Source organism: Cyprinus carpio, chromosome B19 (genome assembly GCF_018340385.1).
Source record: "Cyprinus carpio isolate SPL01 chromosome B19, ASM1834038v1, whole genome shotgun sequence".
NCBI lineage: Eukaryota > Metazoa > Chordata > Actinopteri > Cypriniformes > Cyprinidae > Cyprinus > Cyprinus carpio.
The window spans coordinates 26,686,730-26,706,378 of record NC_056615.1 but is presented as its reverse complement, the minus strand read 5'-3'; the positions used below and the strand labels follow the sequence as shown (position 1 = coordinate 26,706,378).

The 19,649-nt window shown below is 35.3% G+C and overlaps 1 protein-coding gene across 4 annotated transcripts in view; it reads left to right on the top strand.

Moving 5' to 3' along the window:
* Positions 1 to 8,578, top strand: part of LOC109102633 (serine/threonine-protein phosphatase 6 regulatory ankyrin repeat subunit A-like) — a 29,209-nt gene extending 20,631 nt beyond the window's left edge. For 2 of the 4 annotated variants that reach the window (XM_042745319.1, XM_042745317.1), the window contains exons 16-28: positions 15 to 41; positions 461 to 535; positions 1,338 to 1,539; positions 2,355 to 2,442; positions 2,536 to 2,653; positions 3,450 to 3,660; positions 4,454 to 4,541; positions 4,772 to 4,855; positions 4,930 to 5,075; positions 5,989 to 6,071; positions 6,413 to 6,495; positions 6,589 to 6,680; positions 7,680 to 8,577. In XM_042745319.1, the coding sequence (XP_042601253.1) occupies positions 15 to 41; positions 461 to 535; positions 1,338 to 1,539; positions 2,355 to 2,442; positions 2,536 to 2,653; positions 3,450 to 3,660; positions 4,454 to 4,541; positions 4,772 to 4,855; positions 4,930 to 5,075; positions 5,989 to 6,071; positions 6,413 to 6,495; positions 6,589 to 6,680; positions 7,680 to 7,969 (1,587 nt within the window). In that variant the 3' untranslated portion in view covers positions 7,970 to 8,577. Of the gene's footprint in view, positions 1 to 14; positions 42 to 460; positions 536 to 1,337; positions 1,540 to 2,354; positions 2,443 to 2,535; positions 2,654 to 3,449; positions 3,661 to 4,453; positions 4,542 to 4,771; positions 4,856 to 4,929; positions 5,076 to 5,988; positions 6,072 to 6,412; positions 6,496 to 6,556; positions 6,681 to 7,679 lie in introns of all 4 variants that reach the window. The other 2 variants (XM_042745320.1, XM_042745318.1) reach the window with 2 other exon arrangements.
* The last annotated feature ends 11,071 nt before the right edge of the window (positions 8,579 to 19,649 follow it).

Sequence of the window (19,649 nt, the reverse complement as noted above, 5' to 3'; positions counted from 1 at the left end):
GTTTTGTTTTGCAGATCGCCAATGAAACACCGTTAGATGTGGTGAGTTGAAATCTGTTTGTGTTTCAATTGATTCTGTCCAGTGCTGCCCTCTAATGGACTCATAAAGTCACTATGAGATCACAAATCAGCTCTGTGTACTGTATTGAGACATGTTTCAGTGCAAGACAGAACATTCTCGTAATCTTTCATTATCTGTCAAATTGTATTAACTCTTTCCACTTCTGGAACCATTGTTCTGTTGACATATCCAAGTTTATGAGGGTGGAAAAATACTATTAATGAATGACAGCCTAACATTTTATGATCCAGTCTCATATTGATGATTAAAATCAAGTCCTGCCCTTATTTCTCTGAATATTGAATAACTTACATGCAATGCCATTAGATGTTCTCAAGTATAATACATTTTTTTTTCACTTTATTCATATATAATTGAATGTAAATGTGTGTATTTTCAGCTGATGGACACGTCTGCATCAAGCATCCTACACGACACAGACGTGCAGCCTCCCATCAGCCCTTTACACCTGGCGGTAATTCAAAGTCATTCAAAACAGCATTAAACGATAAAACACTGTGTTGTTATTGTTAGCTAAAACTGTTAAAAATAGCTTTTGGTAATTAAAACGAATCTAAAATAAAATAAAGAAAATATATTTTCATATTATATCTATTATATTTGCATTTCATTATTTTTTATTTTTTAGTTACGTTTTTTTAGGTTCATGTAAATCAGTATTTATATTTTGTTTTATTTCAGCTTTATTTCAGTTGTCTATTTTTTTAATAGTTTGTTTTAGTTAACAATAACAGCACTGATACAGTACAAAGTTTTTCATTATTTAATGATGTAAAACTCATACTGAAATAATTAAAAATAAAGATATATAGTAGTATTTAAAAAAAAATGATAAAATGACAAGCACATGAACAAAATATTAAAACTTAAACTCAAGCGAGACGTGAAAATATAAAAATAACATAAAAAGCTAATTCAAAATATTAATGAACACTTTCAAAGCATATAAATAATACAAAAGTAACAGTGTGTTACAGTGTACTATAGTGTTGTTAGGCATAATGTTCAAAAAATAAAAAAGGCACCTATGTTCATTAAATAATTAAATGTAATATAAAAAATAATCACATTATACAAGTCTTCGATCAAATAATATGGTTTATTAGTCCAGTATGGGTTCAACATGCAAGTCAAAGATTTGCCAGATTGCTTTAAAATGTGGCTCATCCAGTCAGCTTTTAGAGTAAGAATCTGATTTATGATATTTTTTATGTTGATTACAGTAATGACGTGTGTGTGTGTGTGTGTGTTTCCAGGCGTATCACGGTCATCATCACGCTCTGGAGGTTCTGGTGCAGTCTCTGCTGGATCTGGACGTGAGGACACCACAGGGTCACACGGCTCTCAGTCTGGCGGCGTTTAAGGGTCACGTGGAGTGTGTGGATATTCTGATCAGTCAGGGCGCGTCCATGATGCTGAAGGACTACACACACAAGAGGAGCGCCGTACACTCCGCAGGTCAGCCACACACTAGACTCAGCCGTAGCCTGAACACTGCTCATATTATACACAGTCCACTGCCTTTACCACTTGCTGGATTTGTTGAGCTTTTCAATTGATTTGAAGTTGCTGAATTTATCCTTTTTTTTTGGTTTGTTTGAGGTACTTTGTAGCTAATAAATGAGATTTCCGTAAGCACACATATTTTTACTATTTATAATAACTGTTTTCTATTTGAAAATATTTATACATTTAATTTATTTCTGTGATCAAAGCTGTATTTTCAGCATCATTACTCTAGTCTTCAGTGTCACATGATCTTCAGAAATCAGAAATATGCTGATTTGCTTCTCAAGAAACATTTCTGATCATTATCAATGATGAAAACAGTTGTGCTGCTTGATATTTTCGTTGAAACAGCGATACAATTCACAATAGAAAGTTCAAAAGAACAGTATTTATTTGAAAAAGAAAAAGAAAGTTTGTTACATTATAAATATCTTTACTGTCACTTCTGGTCAATTTAATGCATAAAATATATTTTTTTTAATTAAAGAATAAAAGTATTAATTTCTTTCAGAAATGACCTCAAACTGCTGTGTATATCCAGTTTAACATTTACTTGCATATAAATGTCAAAGTGCAAAAATTACGAATTGTGCTTGAACGCTTTACGTGTCAATCATATGGCGTCCTTCTGTCTAAATGGTCAGTTTTTGATATAAATATACTGGTTTTATAATGCTTGTCTTGCGTAGCCAGACCTGATGTTATTGGAGATATGTGAGGTCAGATGAGAGGATTTGATTGTGTGTTTCTGTGTCTGTCTGCAGCCATGAACGGTCACTCTGAGTGTCTGCGTCTGCTCATCCACAACAGTGACCAGCAGACGGCCGTCAGCATGCGTGATGGGAAGGGACAGTGAGTTACAGCACTTCTCTATCTCAGATGTGTGGTTGAATGATTGAGGGATTGTTGATCTGATCGTGTGTGTGTGTGTGTGTGTGTGGTCAGGACTCCTCTGATGTTGGCGGTTCTGGGTGGACACACAGATAGTGTGTATCTTCTGTTGAGTGAAGGAGCCAGTGTGGAGGCCAGAGATAAATGGGGCAGGACGGCCCTCCACCGCGGGGTCAGTCTCACACACACACACACACACACACACACACACACACACACACACACACACACACACACACACACCACACCAGTTCATCACCACAGACACCTGCCAGTTCACTATTTTTCTTTTTCTAAATTAGACTTTTCTGTACTTTAGTTTTAAAGGAATGGCTTCATTTCAAATTAAGTGCCAACAATGCAATAATGCAATGATAAAAATCTTTGAAAATATTAAGCTTTTTAAATATATATATATATATATATATATATATATATATATATATATATATATATATATATATATATATATATATATATATAATGACAATAATTAAAAATAAATAATTACCAAAAAATAAATAACAAATATAGTAAACCAGGCCATGTGCTTTGAGAGTTTAACCTGTTCTGAACTTTGATGTTTGTTTATATTTTTTATTTTATTTTTATTGACTGTTTGAACAAAACCTGAATATTAAAATGAATTGAAATTATTTGGTAATCCATATTATGCCACAACTGCTGCTTACAGTATGTTATTTGTTTGTTTGTTTATATTTGCTATTTTATATTTGTTATTCATTTATTTTAAGTTTTATTTTTAGTTTATTTTTATTAATTTATTTAACAAGAACTGAGGGATGAGATACATTTATTTTCTGTGTTAATCCATTGTATGCCACACATGCTGCCGACAGACTTGTCCTAAACCTGATTCAATCTAAACTAAGCTCTTTGTTGGGGTGTGTGTGTGTGTGTGTGTGTGTGTGTGTGTGTGTGTGTGTGTGTGTGTGTGTGTGTGACAGGCAGTGATAGGTCAGGAGGCGTGTGTGGAGGCTCTGTTGCAGCATGGCTCCAGTCTGCTGGTTCAGGACAGCAGGGGGCGCTCTCCTATGCACCTGGCGGCTGCCTGCGGTCATGTGGGGGTTCTGAGGGCCCTTCTGAAGGCCCAGAAGACTGTCCTCGTCCTCAAGGACAACTGTGGTTACACACCGCTGCACTGGGCCTGTTATAACGGTACATGTGTGACGTCACCCTTACTGTCTTCCCAGCAAAATGATGTGATGTACAGCTACACCGCGCTGCATTATACAGTATTTGCTCAGTGATATACTAGTGTCTTGCTAACTTTGTGCTGCTGGTTTCAGAAATAGTGGCTTTTTTGCTGTAGCACGTCACAATTTCTGACAAAATATGTGCATTTTGTAGCATTTTTGCTTTTGACAACCATTTGTGCAGTGAAGAAGTCTTGTATTCTTCTTTAATCAGCAGAAAAGCGTTAACATACACATGATTCCTGAATGAGTCTGAGTCAGATTGCTCCTATGTGTTCAATTCTCAGCCTATTTTCACATGTAAAACACTAATGTAAATCTAATCCTGATTTCAAGGTTAGAATTATGGCCAGTGACAGAAGAACATGCAAACATGAGCCTGATGTTTTCTGCTGCATCTGTGTTTTACGACAAAAAAGCTAAAAAAGTTCAATGATACACAGGTATATTATAGTTAACTAAAACTAAAACCATTAAAAAGAAAAAAACTAATTGTGACTTGAAGGAAAATTAACATTAACTGATATAAAATTAATGAAAAAATAAATTGTATAAATATTTAAAATATTAAAAAAACTGTATGGGAACGTTTTTATTGCTATATTTTGCATCATCAAATTAAGGAATAATATACCTTTTTTTCAAACTAGCAGATTTTTTCAAGATGCCAGGCGGTAATAAATGAAGCAGTATCATAGACCCTTCATGATGTGATGTATTTTCTCTTATTTTGCATGTTGATCTGTTCATCTCAGGTCATGAGGCGTGTGTTGAGCTGCTGCTAGAGTACGATGTGTTTCACAGACCGGAGGGAAACTCCTTCAGTCCGCTGCACTGCGCTGTGTAAGAAACACCTGCTCATATCATGTGCACATTAATTGTTTGAATTAAAGCATGACACACTGGAGGAAAAAAAAGGGTGTAGAAATGATTTTCACAGAAATTGCTAGTAAATTAATTACAACGAAACCACAAGTAGCACTGAATTGAATGAAACGGTATTTTGTTGTAAAACATCCTCCAGGAATCTTTCTTTATGTACAGTGCGTCTCTCTCTGGCCTCTCTGTTTCAGTATGAATGATAATGAGTCTGCGGCTGAGATGCTGATCGAGACTTTAGGTCCAGCGATTGTAAACGCCACAGACTCTCAGTCCAGGTGAGAGCAGTGTTTCCTCATGGATCAGATGTTTCGGAGCAGCACTGCAGTGTGTTGTTGTGTGTGTCCCGCAGGACTCCGCTCCACGCCGCGGCGTACACTGATCACGTGGAGTGTCTGCAGCTGCTGCTGGCTCACAACGCTCAGGTCAACGCCATCGACATGCTGGGAAAAACACCGCTCATGATGGCCGCCGAGAACGGACAGACTAACGCTGTCGGTGAGACACGCGCTGCTGATTTCTGCAGTCACAAAACACTAGCAGGGGTCAGAACAGCACAAGTAACAAATAAAGTTCTCTTTAAAGTTCTAACTGTCGAATGTTACAATGTAACAGAATTAGTTACTTTTATTTGAAATAAAACTGCAATATAACATGTTACTTTTGTAAATAATGTTTCTTAACTTTGCAAAACAGTATTTTTTTAATGCTATGGTTTTATTTTCAGTTTAAGTTTTACTAATATTAAATGCTTTTGTCATTTGTATTATTTCCATTTAGATTTTATTTTTTACTTTTAGTTTTAGTTTTAATAATTTTATGTGCATTAATCAGTTTTTTTATTGCCTTTAAGTTTTAGTACTTTTATGTGCTTTTGTAATTTTTATTTTATATTTATTTTTTTATTTTAGTTTTATACATTTTTATTTTTTATTAGTTTTGTTTTTTATATTTATTTTTTTATTTTAGTTTTATACATTTTTCATTTTTATTAGTTTTGTTTTTTATATATATGTTTAGCTTAAGTTTAAGTAATTTATGTGCGTTTGTCATTTTTATTTTATTTTTATTTTATTCCTATTTAGCTTTATTTGTGTCAATTTTAGTAAAACTATAGTACTACAGCTTATTTTCAGTTAGTCGCCAAGGCAAAATTTCAAATTTTTAAGTATGTTTTTTATCTGATATTTATGATTTAATTTATTTCAGTAATTTTAATAGTTTTCATATTAATAAACAATATCAACACTGGTATTAATACAGACTTCTGGTGTGTTATTGCATTGCTTTGCTCAATGCGGTGCTAGAGTTTCCTTCAGATGTCTGTGTCATTACAGCAGATGTGTTGTTATTCAGAAATAACATGTTTATCATGATATTAATGTGAGCTGCTGCTGGTTGTGTTTGTCAGAGGTGCTGGTGAGCAGCGCTAAAGCTGATTTGACGTTACAGGACGCTCACAGAAACACAGCCCTGCATCTGGCCTGCAGTAAGGTACCAAACACACGCTCACACACGGATTTACATCAGACACGACATCTACTGTACCTCAGTGACAAGAAATGTAAAACAAGCATGTAAATGCAATGTAAAATAGAAACAAGCATGTAAAGAGAGCCGCTTAAGCAAAAAAAACAATTCCTCCTGCTGCTCGCTGGATAAAAGATCCTCAGTTTCAGTGACAAACCTGTAGTCCAAAGCTTTTAGAGCCAAATATAAATAAATGTTTTCAGATATTTGCATGTATTCATATAGTATATGAATCTCAGTATCTCTTTTACAGTCTTGTTTGCACAAGTATTTCCGTCAGGTAATGCAGATCTAGTCATTTTCAGGGGCATGAAACCAGTGCCTTGTTAATTCTTGAGAAGGTGATGGACAGAAACCTCATAAACTGCACAAACGCCGCGCTGCAGACGTGAGTCCTGTATCCCGTATCTTGCTCATTTGTTGTCCTCCTCTTAATCTCAGTTTTCTAGATTATCGAGAGCTGTTTGTGTCTCTGTCTCAGGCCGCTGCACGTGGCTGCTGGTAACGGACTGACAGTGCTCGTACAGGAGCTGCTGGGTAAAGGAGCCAGTGTCCTCGCCGTGGATGAGAACGGTGAGCGTTTAAAACCACAGCCTGCAGCATAAACAGCTGCTTTTGCTTCAGAGCACAAATATTATATTATAGCTGACCAAAGCTAAAACTAAAACCATGAAAAAAAAATTGTGACTTAAAATAAATGTTAACTAAAATCAAATATAAAAAACTAAAATAACAACTGAAATAAAAAATAAAAAAGACAGAAATAAAATAACTAATAAAAAATGACAAACACAAAATTACAAAAAAATAAATAATTAAAAATAAAAAAAATAAAACCAAATTCAAAATATGAATAGAAAGTATAATACCATCTCTATTATACTAAAATAACACAGCAAAATACAAATCTAAAATAAATAACAATAAAGCTTTTAAATTGAAATATACATTGAAGAAACATCACCCACTATTATTATTATTAATTATATTATAAATATTCAAAATATATTGAAGTACTGTAGAAACCTTATTTTGACTTGTAATAATATTTCACAACATTACTGTTTTTTTAACAAATAAATGCAGCCTTGATGAGCAGAAGTTTCTCATGCCTAAACATTTATTAATTTAATAATTTAATTAATAAAATAATTTTATTTATAACAATTTAATGTTTTCAGGTTACACTCCTTTTATTTATTAATATATTTGTTATATATATATATATATATATATTACATGTATCTTTTAACTATATTTAACATTCTACTGTATATTTTACTATTAAAAGTATCAATTGTGTTTGACCAAATGTTAGACCAGCTTTGACTGTTTCTTTAGATATTTGTCAGTCTGCAAATGTGTTTTTGTGTGTGTGTGTGTGTGTGCGTGTGTGTGTGTGTGTTTAATGTTATCTGCAAGTCAATGAAGCTGAATTGTAAGTCGCTTTGGATAATGAATAAATGTAAATGCAATACAAACACTTTGTTTACAAATAAAACAAAGAACATGAATGAGCATGATTTAGTTTTGCATGCCTGAACATTGAATTTAATCAGATGTGTTCTCCAGGTTACACTCCAGCTTTGGCTTGCGCCCCAAACAAAGACGTGGCGGACTGTTTGGCGCTGATCCTCTCCTCCATGATGCCCATCTCTCCCAGCAGCACCAGCACCATGTCCAGCCTCACCTTTACCACCGTCAACCACTACTCCAGCCCATCCCAGAGCGTGACCTTTGACCCTTTACCTGTGCTGCGCTCCGAGCACGTCTCCTACCGCAAATTCAACAGCGTGGGCCGCGAGGATGGCCTCATCGTCCCCGATGACGAACTGAATGATTCAGACTCGGAAACATACTGACAACACGCCCCTCCCGCCCCTCAGTGTCTTAATCTAACACCTCATTGGCTGAAAGGTGACTATATGCTAATTAGGGTCATCTCTTTATGTGGCCGAAGTCTCAGGAGAAATTGGAAAACAGGAAAATAATGCCACAGAAATGGCCCACACTACAGTCCAGTTTGTTTATTCTCTACAGTATCGAGCTGTTTGAACCCTCAAGCATCACTGAAACTCATTATTTAATGCCAGGTTCATTTTATGAGAAGCAAATGGCTCATATTGACAGCTGTGGGACTGTAATTCCCAGCATTCATGTGAAACACGAGGAGGCAAAACTAAACTAAAGACGTCAGGGACCAAGAGCTGTGGACTTTACTTTTATCCCCGTTTGTGCATGAAGATTGAATTTAGGTTTGCATCACCATGGATTATTTATTAGGAAAAAATGAAGAGTAAAAAAAGCCTTTCAGGGTTTAAACGGAGTATTTATTCCTCTGCTGTTGTGGGGAATTATAGCGTTCTTCCTGCTGTGTGTGAGTGTGTGTGTGAGAGAGAGAGATTGTGAATTTGAATGTGTGTGTGATTATTTTATAAGAGTTTAAAAACAGTGAAAAGATCAGGTGTGTGACTTGACCTTTTGGTACATTGTTAGCAATTATTAATAATTATAAATAAATAATTTTTGCCATAAGATTTCTTTCTTCATAAGAGTCTTTATTACAGAAAATTGGCGTATATTTAAAAAATGTGAAAACATGGATGGGCAGAGTTTGTTTTTTACTTGTATTGTATTATATTATATTACGTTAAAAGAATATACAGTAAAAGAACATAAATTAATGTGCCTACAAGAAAAAATTTTTATTCATCCAATCCTAGTATTTTAAATCAATTTACTGATTTATATATATATATATATATATATATATTTGTATAAATTTATTGTTATAATATTTATTTTCTTTATTTTATCTTTTTATCCTATTTAACATTCTGTATTATCAATTTTAATATTTATATATATATTTTTGGTCCATTTCAGACATCTTTTTGTCCCGTTTAACGTTAAGTATTATCTATTTTAAATATATATTTCTTTTATCCATTTTTCACCCATCTATTTTTTTAGATTAGATTAGATTCAACTTTGTCACTGCACATGTAAGGTACAAGGCAATGAAATGCAGTTAGTATCTAACCAGAAGTGCAATAAGCAGTAAGTACAGAATATACAAGGTCTACAATATGTACAATAACTATACAGATAAGTATTATGGACATAATTTACAGATTTAAATACTATCAGCATAATATACAGATAGGTGTACTATGAACATACTATACAGATGGATTATGTGAAAGTGTATGTACTGTACACTATAGCCAGAACTATGAACATATGAACATAATTTACACTATTGCAATGGACAGTAAAGTGCATAGAAAATATTTCAGTGTGCAAATGGATTATTCAGTGTTTCTGAATGAACAGATAGTAGTGCAAGTAATAACAAGTTTACTGTTTTTTGCTTGTTGTAAATAAATAAATAAATCAATAATCAGTCAAATGTAGTGATGAAGTGGGGGAGGAGTCTGTGTGAATGGTGTGGGGGGTGTCAGAGGGCAGAGTTCAGCAAGGAGACAGCTGTAGGGAAAAGCTGCTCCTGGATCTGCTGGTCCTTGTCCGGAGGCTCCTGAAGCACATCCTGGAGGGCAGGAGGTTAAACAGTCTGTGGTCAGGGTGAGGAGGAGTCCTTAAGAATGCTGCGAGCTCGACGTACACAGCGTTTCCTCTGGATGTCCTCAATAGCAGGAAGTGGTGTCCCTGTGATGCTTTGGGCAGTTTTCACCACCCTCTGCAGTGCTTTGCGGTCAGCCACTGAGCAGTTCCCATACCAGACTGTAATACAACTGGTCATGATGCTCTCGATCGCACACTGGTAAAAGTTCACCACTATGGCTGAAGACAGCTGGTTCTTCTTCAGTGTTCTGAGGAAGGAAGAGGTGCTGGTGAGCCTTCTTGACCAGGCTGGAGGTGTTTGTGGTCCAGGACAGGTCCTCCGAGATGGTGGTTCCCAGGAACTTGAAGCTGGAGACACGTTTAACAACCATCCCGTTAATGTGGATGGGGTCATGCATGCTTCCTTTCTTCTTCCTGAAGTCCACAATGAGCTCCTTTGTCTTACTGGTGTTAAGGAGCAGGTTATTGTCAGCGCACCATGTGGCCAGGTACTGTACCTCTTCCCTGTAGGCAGTGTCATCGTTGTCTCTGATGAGGCCAATCACCGTGGTGTCATATGCAAACTTAATGATGGAGTTGTATCCATGCACAGGCTTGCAGTCGTGGGTGTAGAGGGAGTAGAGGAATGGGCTCAGCACACAGCCCTGTGGTACGCCGGTGTTAAGTGTGATGGCAGTGGAGCAGGTGTGGCCTGACCTAACATGCTGAGGCCTGTTGGTCAGAAAGTGCATATTCCAGTTGCAGGGGGAGGTGTTAATGTCCAGGTCTCCAAGTTTTGTGGTCAGCTTGGAGGGAATGACGGTGTTAAATGCTGAACTGAAGTCAACAAACAACATCCTAACATACGTGTTGTTATTGTCCAGGTGTGTGAGTGCTGTGCATACTGCATCCTCTGTGCTCCTGTTTCTGCGGTAGGCAAATTGGTGTGGGTCCAGTGTGGGTGGAAGGCAGTCTTTGTTCCATATTATCCGTTTTAGTATTTAAATGTGTTTTGTAAATGCCTAACAAGATTTATTTTTGTATGTACTGTAAATGCCAGTCGATAAATGAGTAATTTAAGCAAGTTTTCATTAAAAACACTGAATCATTTACAAATTAAACGATGACCGTCAATGAGGTTTAAAACTGAACTCAATCTTATGATTGCTTTAAAGAGTTAATTCTACACCAAAATGAAAGTTGCGACATCATTTCCTCACCCTCATGTCATTCTTGTGCCAAAGAGGAAGATTTTTAGCCAATAATACCTTACATTTGAGTCAGTTTCTCACATAAAGCAACTTAAGACTTAATTACCTTTTATGTTCCCTCTTTCTCACGCTCTCTCAACCACACAAATGCAGAAACATCACATGAAGGGAAACTTCTTGTCAGCGCTGACTTAAGTGATGCAATAGTTTTGCAGCTCAAAATCTTTGTGACATTCTGTCTCTTTTTTTTTTTTTTTTTTTTTTTTTTTTCTCTCTCTCTCTCTGTCTCTCTCTCTCTCTCTCTCTCTCTCTCTCTCTCATCAATTCAAGGTGCTTTATTGGCATGACAATTATTACAATGTATTACCAAAGCATAGTGTTTACATTGAATCTAGAACAGATATACGTTTAAAGAAAAATAAACACACATGCATGTGTATACATTTAAAAAGCAGAACAAATCAACATTTTATAATTCTATGGTACAATATAAAATTATGTGTGTGTGTGGGCGCATCACTGATTTGTTGACTCCTCCCTCTTTTTGTGACAGGCATCAGTGTACTGTATCCTGCTGCTAGTAAGGTACAATCTCTCTTTTTTTCCCCTGATAAATATTGTAGTTGTGTTTTACTGTTTACCATTTTGAAATCAGGGCAACGTATTACTTTCTAATTTCTTCATAGTTAGGGCAGCTGGGGAGGAAGTGTTGCTCTGTCTCACTTCTCCATGGGTACAGTAAGGGCAGATGCAGCTCTCTTGGGGCAACCAGTTCTGTCAATGTCTGCCCATCTCTATAGTAAGAGTATGATGGATCAGTCTGTACAGTACCTTGTCATTTGTCTTCTTAATTTACAGTCTTTCACTTACTCAGATATTCTGCAGTGGTGTAATCTCTGTTTAGGGCCAAATAACAAGGTTTCAGTCCAGTAGTCCTGATGCTGGCTGTTGTTAGTCATGTTAGTTTGTGACCATCTGAATCAAGGGACTGAGTTGGGGTCACTCATTTTTTGTTGTTTCTAAAATTGAATGGCTCTGTACTCTGAGGATACTCTTACAGAACTCTGAATGCAGGGCTTCAATCGGATTTTGTCCCATTTTTCAAATTCATGGTTTAGGAGAGGACCCCACACTTCACTGCCGTATAATGCAATAGGTTCTATGACTGATTGGAATATTTTGAGCCAGATTCTGATTGGTATTTCAATTTGAATATTTTTTCATGGTGTAGAAGGCCCTTGTTGCTTTCTCTTTCGGTTCATTCACAGCCAAATTTAGCTTACCATGTGCCCAAGCTGTGTGTATTATGTGGCATATTGGATTTTGGTCATACCATGGGTGAAATTGTGTCTCTTTCCCTGATATCTGGGTCTTTTCTGGAAACTAGTTTTTCACCAATTGGGTGGGTGAGAGTGGGCAGCCCTGCCTCACACCATTAGTAAAGAACTCTGTTTATTTCCAATTTCAATTGCACATTGATTGTTTGAATACATTGCTTTTATAATATTGTATGTTTTACCCCCAGTACCTGATTCTAGAAGATTTTACAGCAGACCTTCATGCCAAACTGAATCAAATGCCTTTTGGAAATCTACAAAGCAAGCAAATATATTGTTTCTTTTTTTTTTTTTTTTTTTTTTTTTTTTTTTTTTTTTGGTTGGTCCATAATATGACATAATTTGTTCAGATGACATTTTTCTGGACTCCAACGATTCTAAAGCTACACTTGAGAGAAAGAAAAAATGTAGTTATATGTTAGAATCAAACATTTCTACCTTCTGGATGTTTTAAATTTGCTTTTCACAAAATCATTAAAGGGCCTCATATGCTGTTTTGGAAAGAAGACACGGTTAGCAATACTTTGGAGAATCTGAAGAAAAAAAATGCAAATATAGGTAAAATACAGGTAAAAGTAAAATACTTTCCAGTAGATCATTGCTAACACAATGATTTTAATTTGAAAACAACACAATAAAGAATACAAAAGTAACTCTTTCAACAGGTTTTACACTTTAGGAAAGGATCTGATAACGAAAGAAAATGTGAATTACAAATGGGCAACTTTGTACTTTATGTTTCTCTGTTTTACTAATGATAGGTATTTTTTGAGTAAAATTAAAATTTTTGTTTTATTCTATAAACTACAGAAATCAGAAGTCAGAAAGAGCTTTATTGCTAAATATGTTTACACACAAAAGGAATTTGCATTTCTTCGCAGAAAATATGCATCAAAATAAAATAATTAAAAATAAAAGATGCCATTTTTTAGACCTCAAATAATGCAAAGAAAACAAGTTCATATTAATTTTTAAACAACAAAATTTGAACTTATACAGAGTGGAATGACCCTGATTTTCAATCACAGCTTCCCACCAGTTTTTCACATTGCTGTTAGGTGACTTTATGCCACTCTTGGCACAAAAATAAAGAAGCATGGCTTCTTCTTGATCACATTCTAGAGGTTTTCAGAGAACTAGTGGGGTTCAGTTCTGGAGATTGGGCTGGCCATGACAGGGTCTTGATCTGGTGGTCCATCCACACCTCGACCTGGCTGTGTGGCATGGAGCATTGTCCTGCTGGAAAAAAAATAATCCTCAGAGTTGGGGAACATTGTCAGAGCAGAAGGAAGCAAGTTTTCTTTTAGGACAACCCTGAATGAGACTTGATTCATGCACCCTTCACAAAGATGAATGTGGCCAATTCCAGCCTTGCTGAAGCTCCCCCAGATCCTCCACCAAATTTCACAGTGGGTGCAAAACCACTGTAGGCCTCTCCAGGCCTCTGTCTAACCATTAGACGATAAAGTGTTGGGCAAAGCTGAAAACTGGACTGACTTCAGTCCTCTACAGTCCAATACTTATGGTCTTAGGCAAAGCTCAGCCTGGCTCTTCTTCTTTGCTTCTCATTAATGAAGGTTTTTTTTTACTATAGCTTTGTCCTGTTTCGAACCGTTCTCGCTGTACACTTCACCCCAGCTGTCTGCTATTCTTTTTGTAGGTCACATGATGTGATCCTATGGCTGTTGAGAGTCATTTTCCTCCTCTGCTGATCTGCAGCTTGACCTTGTTCTGTCTTTGAAATTTTATGGATGGAAGCAACCTGATGCTCACTGTATCCCTCTGCCAGTTAAGGCAGAACTGAAACATTCATTTCCTCACTCAAATCTTTATATCATTGCTATAACAATGATTTTAATTTGAAACAACACAATACAGAATACAAATACACAGAATACACAGCGGTGGTTTCTATACGTTTCCTCGTTAAATAAGATTTGATTAAGGCGATCACCTCATCATTACGCAGGTGTGTCTGTGTTGGATTTCAACAGACACTGGAAATGGAATGGCTGCTATACGTGATGCTGATTTAAGGAAATTAGGAGTGGCCTCTCAAACTTTTCCAGAGCTGTAAATGAGGATGAGTACATAAGTGATGACAAATGTTTGATTTTTGGGTGAAGTATCCATTAAGAGAGAGAGACTGACAAAACAAATAATAATAATGCATTCATTTGCATCCTTCAATAATATCTCTTCAATTCTTGCAAGGTTGTTGATTTATGCATAATTTTCAAATAAAAGCCCAAGATCCCCTCTGGCATTCACACTTAACACCCTTCTAGAGAATCAACAGACACTGAGAACGATCACCTGTGGCAAACGGTAAATATGACACTATATTACATTATTATTATTATATTATATATTATATATTATATATTATTATTATTATATATATATATATATATATATATATATTACATATATATATACACACACACACTACCGTTCAAAAGTTTGGGATCAGAATGATTTTTTGACATGATCATTTATTAAATTTGTTTAAAAATACAGGATATTATATATATATATATATATATATTTGGATTATATATATTATATAATTTTTTGGAACCTGTGATACTTTTTTCAGGATTCTGTGATAAATAAAAAGTTAAAAATGAAGAGCATTTATTTAAAATAGAAATCTTTTCTAACTACCGTTCAAAAGTTTGGGGTCAGTAAATGTTTATTCTTTCTTTTTTGAAAGAAATTAAAACTTCTATTCAGCAAGGATGTGTTAAATTGTTAAGAAGTGATAGCAAAGATTTATATTGTTAAAAAAGATTTATATTTTGAATAAATGCTGTTCTTTTTAACTTTTTATTCATCAAAGAATCCTGAAAAAAAGTATTGTAGTTTCCAAAAAAATATTTGTCAGCACAACTGTTGCCAACATTGATAATAAACCAGCATATTAGAATGATTTTTTACAGATGACTGGTGAACATTCATCTTTGCATCACAGAAATAAATTATATTTTAAAGGATATTAAAATAGTAACCATTATTTTAAATTTGTAATAACATTTTGCAAGATTACATTTTTTTTATGTATTTTTGATCAAATAAATTCAGCCTTGATGAGCAGAAGAGACTTCTTTAAAAAAACATTACAAGTCTTACTGATCCCAAACCTTTAAACGGTAGTATGTGTGTATGTATATACATATATAGTTGTTTTCTAGCTGATTGTAATAAATGTGTCAATATTGGAAAGGCGCCTTAGTTATAAAATATTAGTATATAGAATATGACTTTAAAAACATTTATGATTTAATTTCATTGTTTGCCCCATCTAAATAGTGAAAAACCTGATTATGGCATCTAAAACTCAAATACTACTACTGTTAGCGGCTGTAATGATTGCAAGCTATGGTTTTACCAATGATGCAACCAATGCGAAAGCTATGGTTTTAATAATGGTGCAACCAATGCGACCAACGGCATTCCAGTGCAACCATTGGCAACAAAACCAATGGCAACAACACCAATGGCAACAACACCAACGGCAACAATACCAGCGCAACCAACGGCAACAACACCAGCGCAACTAACGGCAACAACACCAACGGCAACAACACTAGCGCAACCAATGGCAACAACACCAGTACAACCAATAGCAACAACACCAGCGCAACCAACGGCAACAACACCAGCGCAACCAGTGGGGTTTCACCTATGGGGGTCACGTGGCTGTCTGGACTTATATTCTACATGATCACCTCTACTGCAGTTCTCAAACTCTTCCAGCTTATCTGATCATCCACTCTTTCAGTTTGTCAACCAGCTAAAACCTACGAGATTCACCTGTGACAGTGACTTTCTAGCAATTTTCTAGCAATTAAATGTCAGCCTTTGTCAGATTACTGATTGTTTTGCCTATACTTACTGCTATGACAGCTATCAGCATGCTCTTATATGTATGATTGTATGACATTTCTAAACAACCTTTCACCTGCAAAACAGGTTAAGGGCAGAAGTTTAGATATAATTATTAAAAAGGATCGGTATATGTTGCGTATGAGTAATTTTATTTCATGATAGCAATATCACAATAGTGAAATATGGTTCTTATTATACCAACATTTTAGATTCCACTGAATTTTCACAATTCTTAATACAAATTTCGATATCACAGAACAAAATAATACTAGCCTAACTGATATAAGTAAAAAGTTTCCAAAGCTTAGTGAGGACAATTTAACAATCAGTAATAAAATAAGAACAATGAAGCTACAAACAATAGGACGAATCCAAACAAAGAAGGTAATTTTAGCATTAATTATTTAAATAAGAACAATGAAGCTCAGAAATCAATAAACTAATCCAATGTAACATTGAAAACAAAAAAACTGCATAGTCCCTCACTGTATAAATTCACCATACATTGATTCTTATTAAAACTACAAAAAGAAAGAGAATTTGAGAGCTATTGAAATTTAATTTGAAAGAGCTATTGAAAGAGAACTCAATTCAGTGCTGGCGATGTGTGGCAGACTTCAGGTGTGTGTGCACAGAAAACCATGTGTCATAGAGCATTCACGTACCGCACTGACTTCACTTTTGGGTGCTTGAACAGTTTAAAATCGCTTGAAAAGTTTCAACTGGCAAGGCTTCAAAATGCATGCAAAATGAGCTGTATGCAAAGCTTCTTAAAGATTGATCTGTCAAAAATGCAAATATACTGTAGTTCGTGTCAACCTTAAGGAAAGAGAATAAACAATATAAACAGGATACAAGAGAAGTCAAACAGAACACCCAACTCAAATTTAACAAAACAACACGGGTCTGGCATCACACCGAATTAGCACGACTCAAAAATTAAAGCTCTTACCTTCAATGCAGTATAATAAAAGACAAGATTGCCATTCTTAGATGTGCCACCTTGAAACAGCTTGAAATCTGAAAACAACAAAAATATCATACAAACATAATATAGAATACAAATATTTTAGTATAATATAAATCAAGTTTACGATTTTAGAAATAATATTATGAAGAAATAAAATATGTGAATGACAAAAGGGAAACAGAATTGATAAATGTTTTGGTAAAGCAAACAAGATGGCATTGATTATGAGACTTGAAACATCGTCTGCGCCGAACAAACTAATTACCGGACTTGCGTGACTGCATTTAATGCTAGCTGATTATCAACCAGTTGCCTGATGCATCAAATGTAAGCACATAATACAAATAACCATTACCACACCCTAGAGCAGGCATAAAAAACTAGATATGCTTTGGGCTTAAGCTCAGGTAGCATACACTGGAAAACAAATGCAATTCTTTATTGGTCTACTTTTTTATTGGTCATAACTTCTGAAGAGAGAAACTTTCTAGTGTGGATATGTCCATCACACTATCAAATGGAGTATACTTTGAAAGGCTAAGTGTTTGTGTCAAAACTGAAGTGTATTCTGGGCTTCATATTAACCTATTTTAACCTATTAGCTTACATTTTGACCCAAAAAGAGCTTTAAGTTATTAATTATCTTAAAACCAGGTGTAAGCATTACACTGTTAGATTTTGCTATAGATTTAGCAGCACCTACACAGTAAAAACCTACAGTACAACACCACATTTCTAAATTATATTCTGGGTGATTTTGAATGAGTGAGAATATTTTACAGTATATTTTACTGTTGCTGTAACCTTGCACAGATACATTACCTTACCACTGTATCTTCGGTCTCATTTTCACTGTTGGACCACTGAAATGTAAATTTTAACACAACTGCCTGCAAAGGTATAGAAATAATCAAATAAACTTTAAGAATAACCCAACAAGCGATCCAATATGTTTAAACCAGATACTGGGTACAGTAAACAACCCAACAATTTTAGAGTTAGTTAGTTCACCCAAAAATGAAAATGATCCTGTGTTTTACTCACCTCGAGGCATACTAGGTGTATATGACTTTCTTCTTTCAGACGAATTCAATCAGCGTTATATTAAAGATTGTCCTGGCTAATCCACAAGTCGTCAAATAAAGCATGCACATTCATAATAAATGTGCCTCACACTGCTCCAGGGGGGGTGAATAAAGGCTTTCTGTAAAGAATCCATGTGTTTTTGTAAGAAAAATATCCATATTTCAAACGTAATAAACACATTTTTCTTACAAAAACACATGCATTCATTACAGAAGGCCTTTATTTACACCCCGAGCCATGTGAGACAGGTTTTATTATGAATGTGCGCGCTTTATTTGACGACTTGTGGACTGTTCAACTGCAACACCCGCTGACAGCAATAATAGTGCTTGGAATAGCCAGGGCAATTTTTAATATAACTCCGACTGGATTCGTCTAAAAGAAGAAAGTTAAAGGTCTATACACATAGGATGCTTCGAGGGTAAGTAAAACACAGTCTAATTTTTATGTTTGGGAGAAGTCCCGATCTGAATAATGATTCGTGAACCAGGGACTTTGGAGGGCGTAATCTTTCAATTTGCGAAATGGATCGCGTACTCGCTCCGAAATTCCAATCTGGATCAAAAGATTCACGAACGCGCTCCGATCTGATTCACGCTCCGAAGTTCCGATCGCTATATGCGCGAATGCAAGCGCCAATCTGAATCAAATAATTTGCGATGCAAATTGGAGAACTCTGTTTCACAATGTGAATCAACTTTAAAATCATTTTAAATTTTTAAAATCGTTACAAGCAATGTCGAAATTTATAAATGAAAGGCTCTTTTGAAATGGTTTCGAAGTCAAATTGAATCAATCGGAGCGGTTCCAGCACAAATGACTCACTCAATTGAATCAGTTTGTTTGTTCGGTTCCAGCACAAATGACTCACTCAATTGAATCAGTTTGTTTGTTCCTCTGAATATACATATTTCCATTTCAAAGACACGTTTGTTTGTTCCTCTGATGTTTACAAATAAATCCAACACAAATTTACGAACATATTCAGGTGAACTGGTGATAAAAATACACGTTAGATGGAAACATTGTGCATTATGATCGGGTTTATAGCTTTATTATCTTTATTTTAAATAGTTAAAGACTCAAATTCACTTGATGACAGTTCAGTAATCAGTTGAAAGCATCCAGTCATCCCTTACCATTGAAGTGAATGTTACATTTATCGGCAGACTGTAATAAATATTTGAGAAATTATTGGTGTGTCTGATTCTATTAGTCTGTGTAGAGGGATAATCAATTTAGTAATGGAGAACCCAAGAACCTTTTTCTTCTTTGGAAAATTCTGAACTATGCATTAAATTACTGCTACAAGTTCACTGAACACCAAAATATCCACTTTTTCAATTTTAACCCTTTATTCCCTAATTTAGGATTAGGGCCAAATTTGACACATTGGGCTTTCATTTCAAAGAATCACAATAACAAACACGGTCAATGCAAACTATTTTAAATTTAGGAAAATAATCAGTCAACCACACAGCTA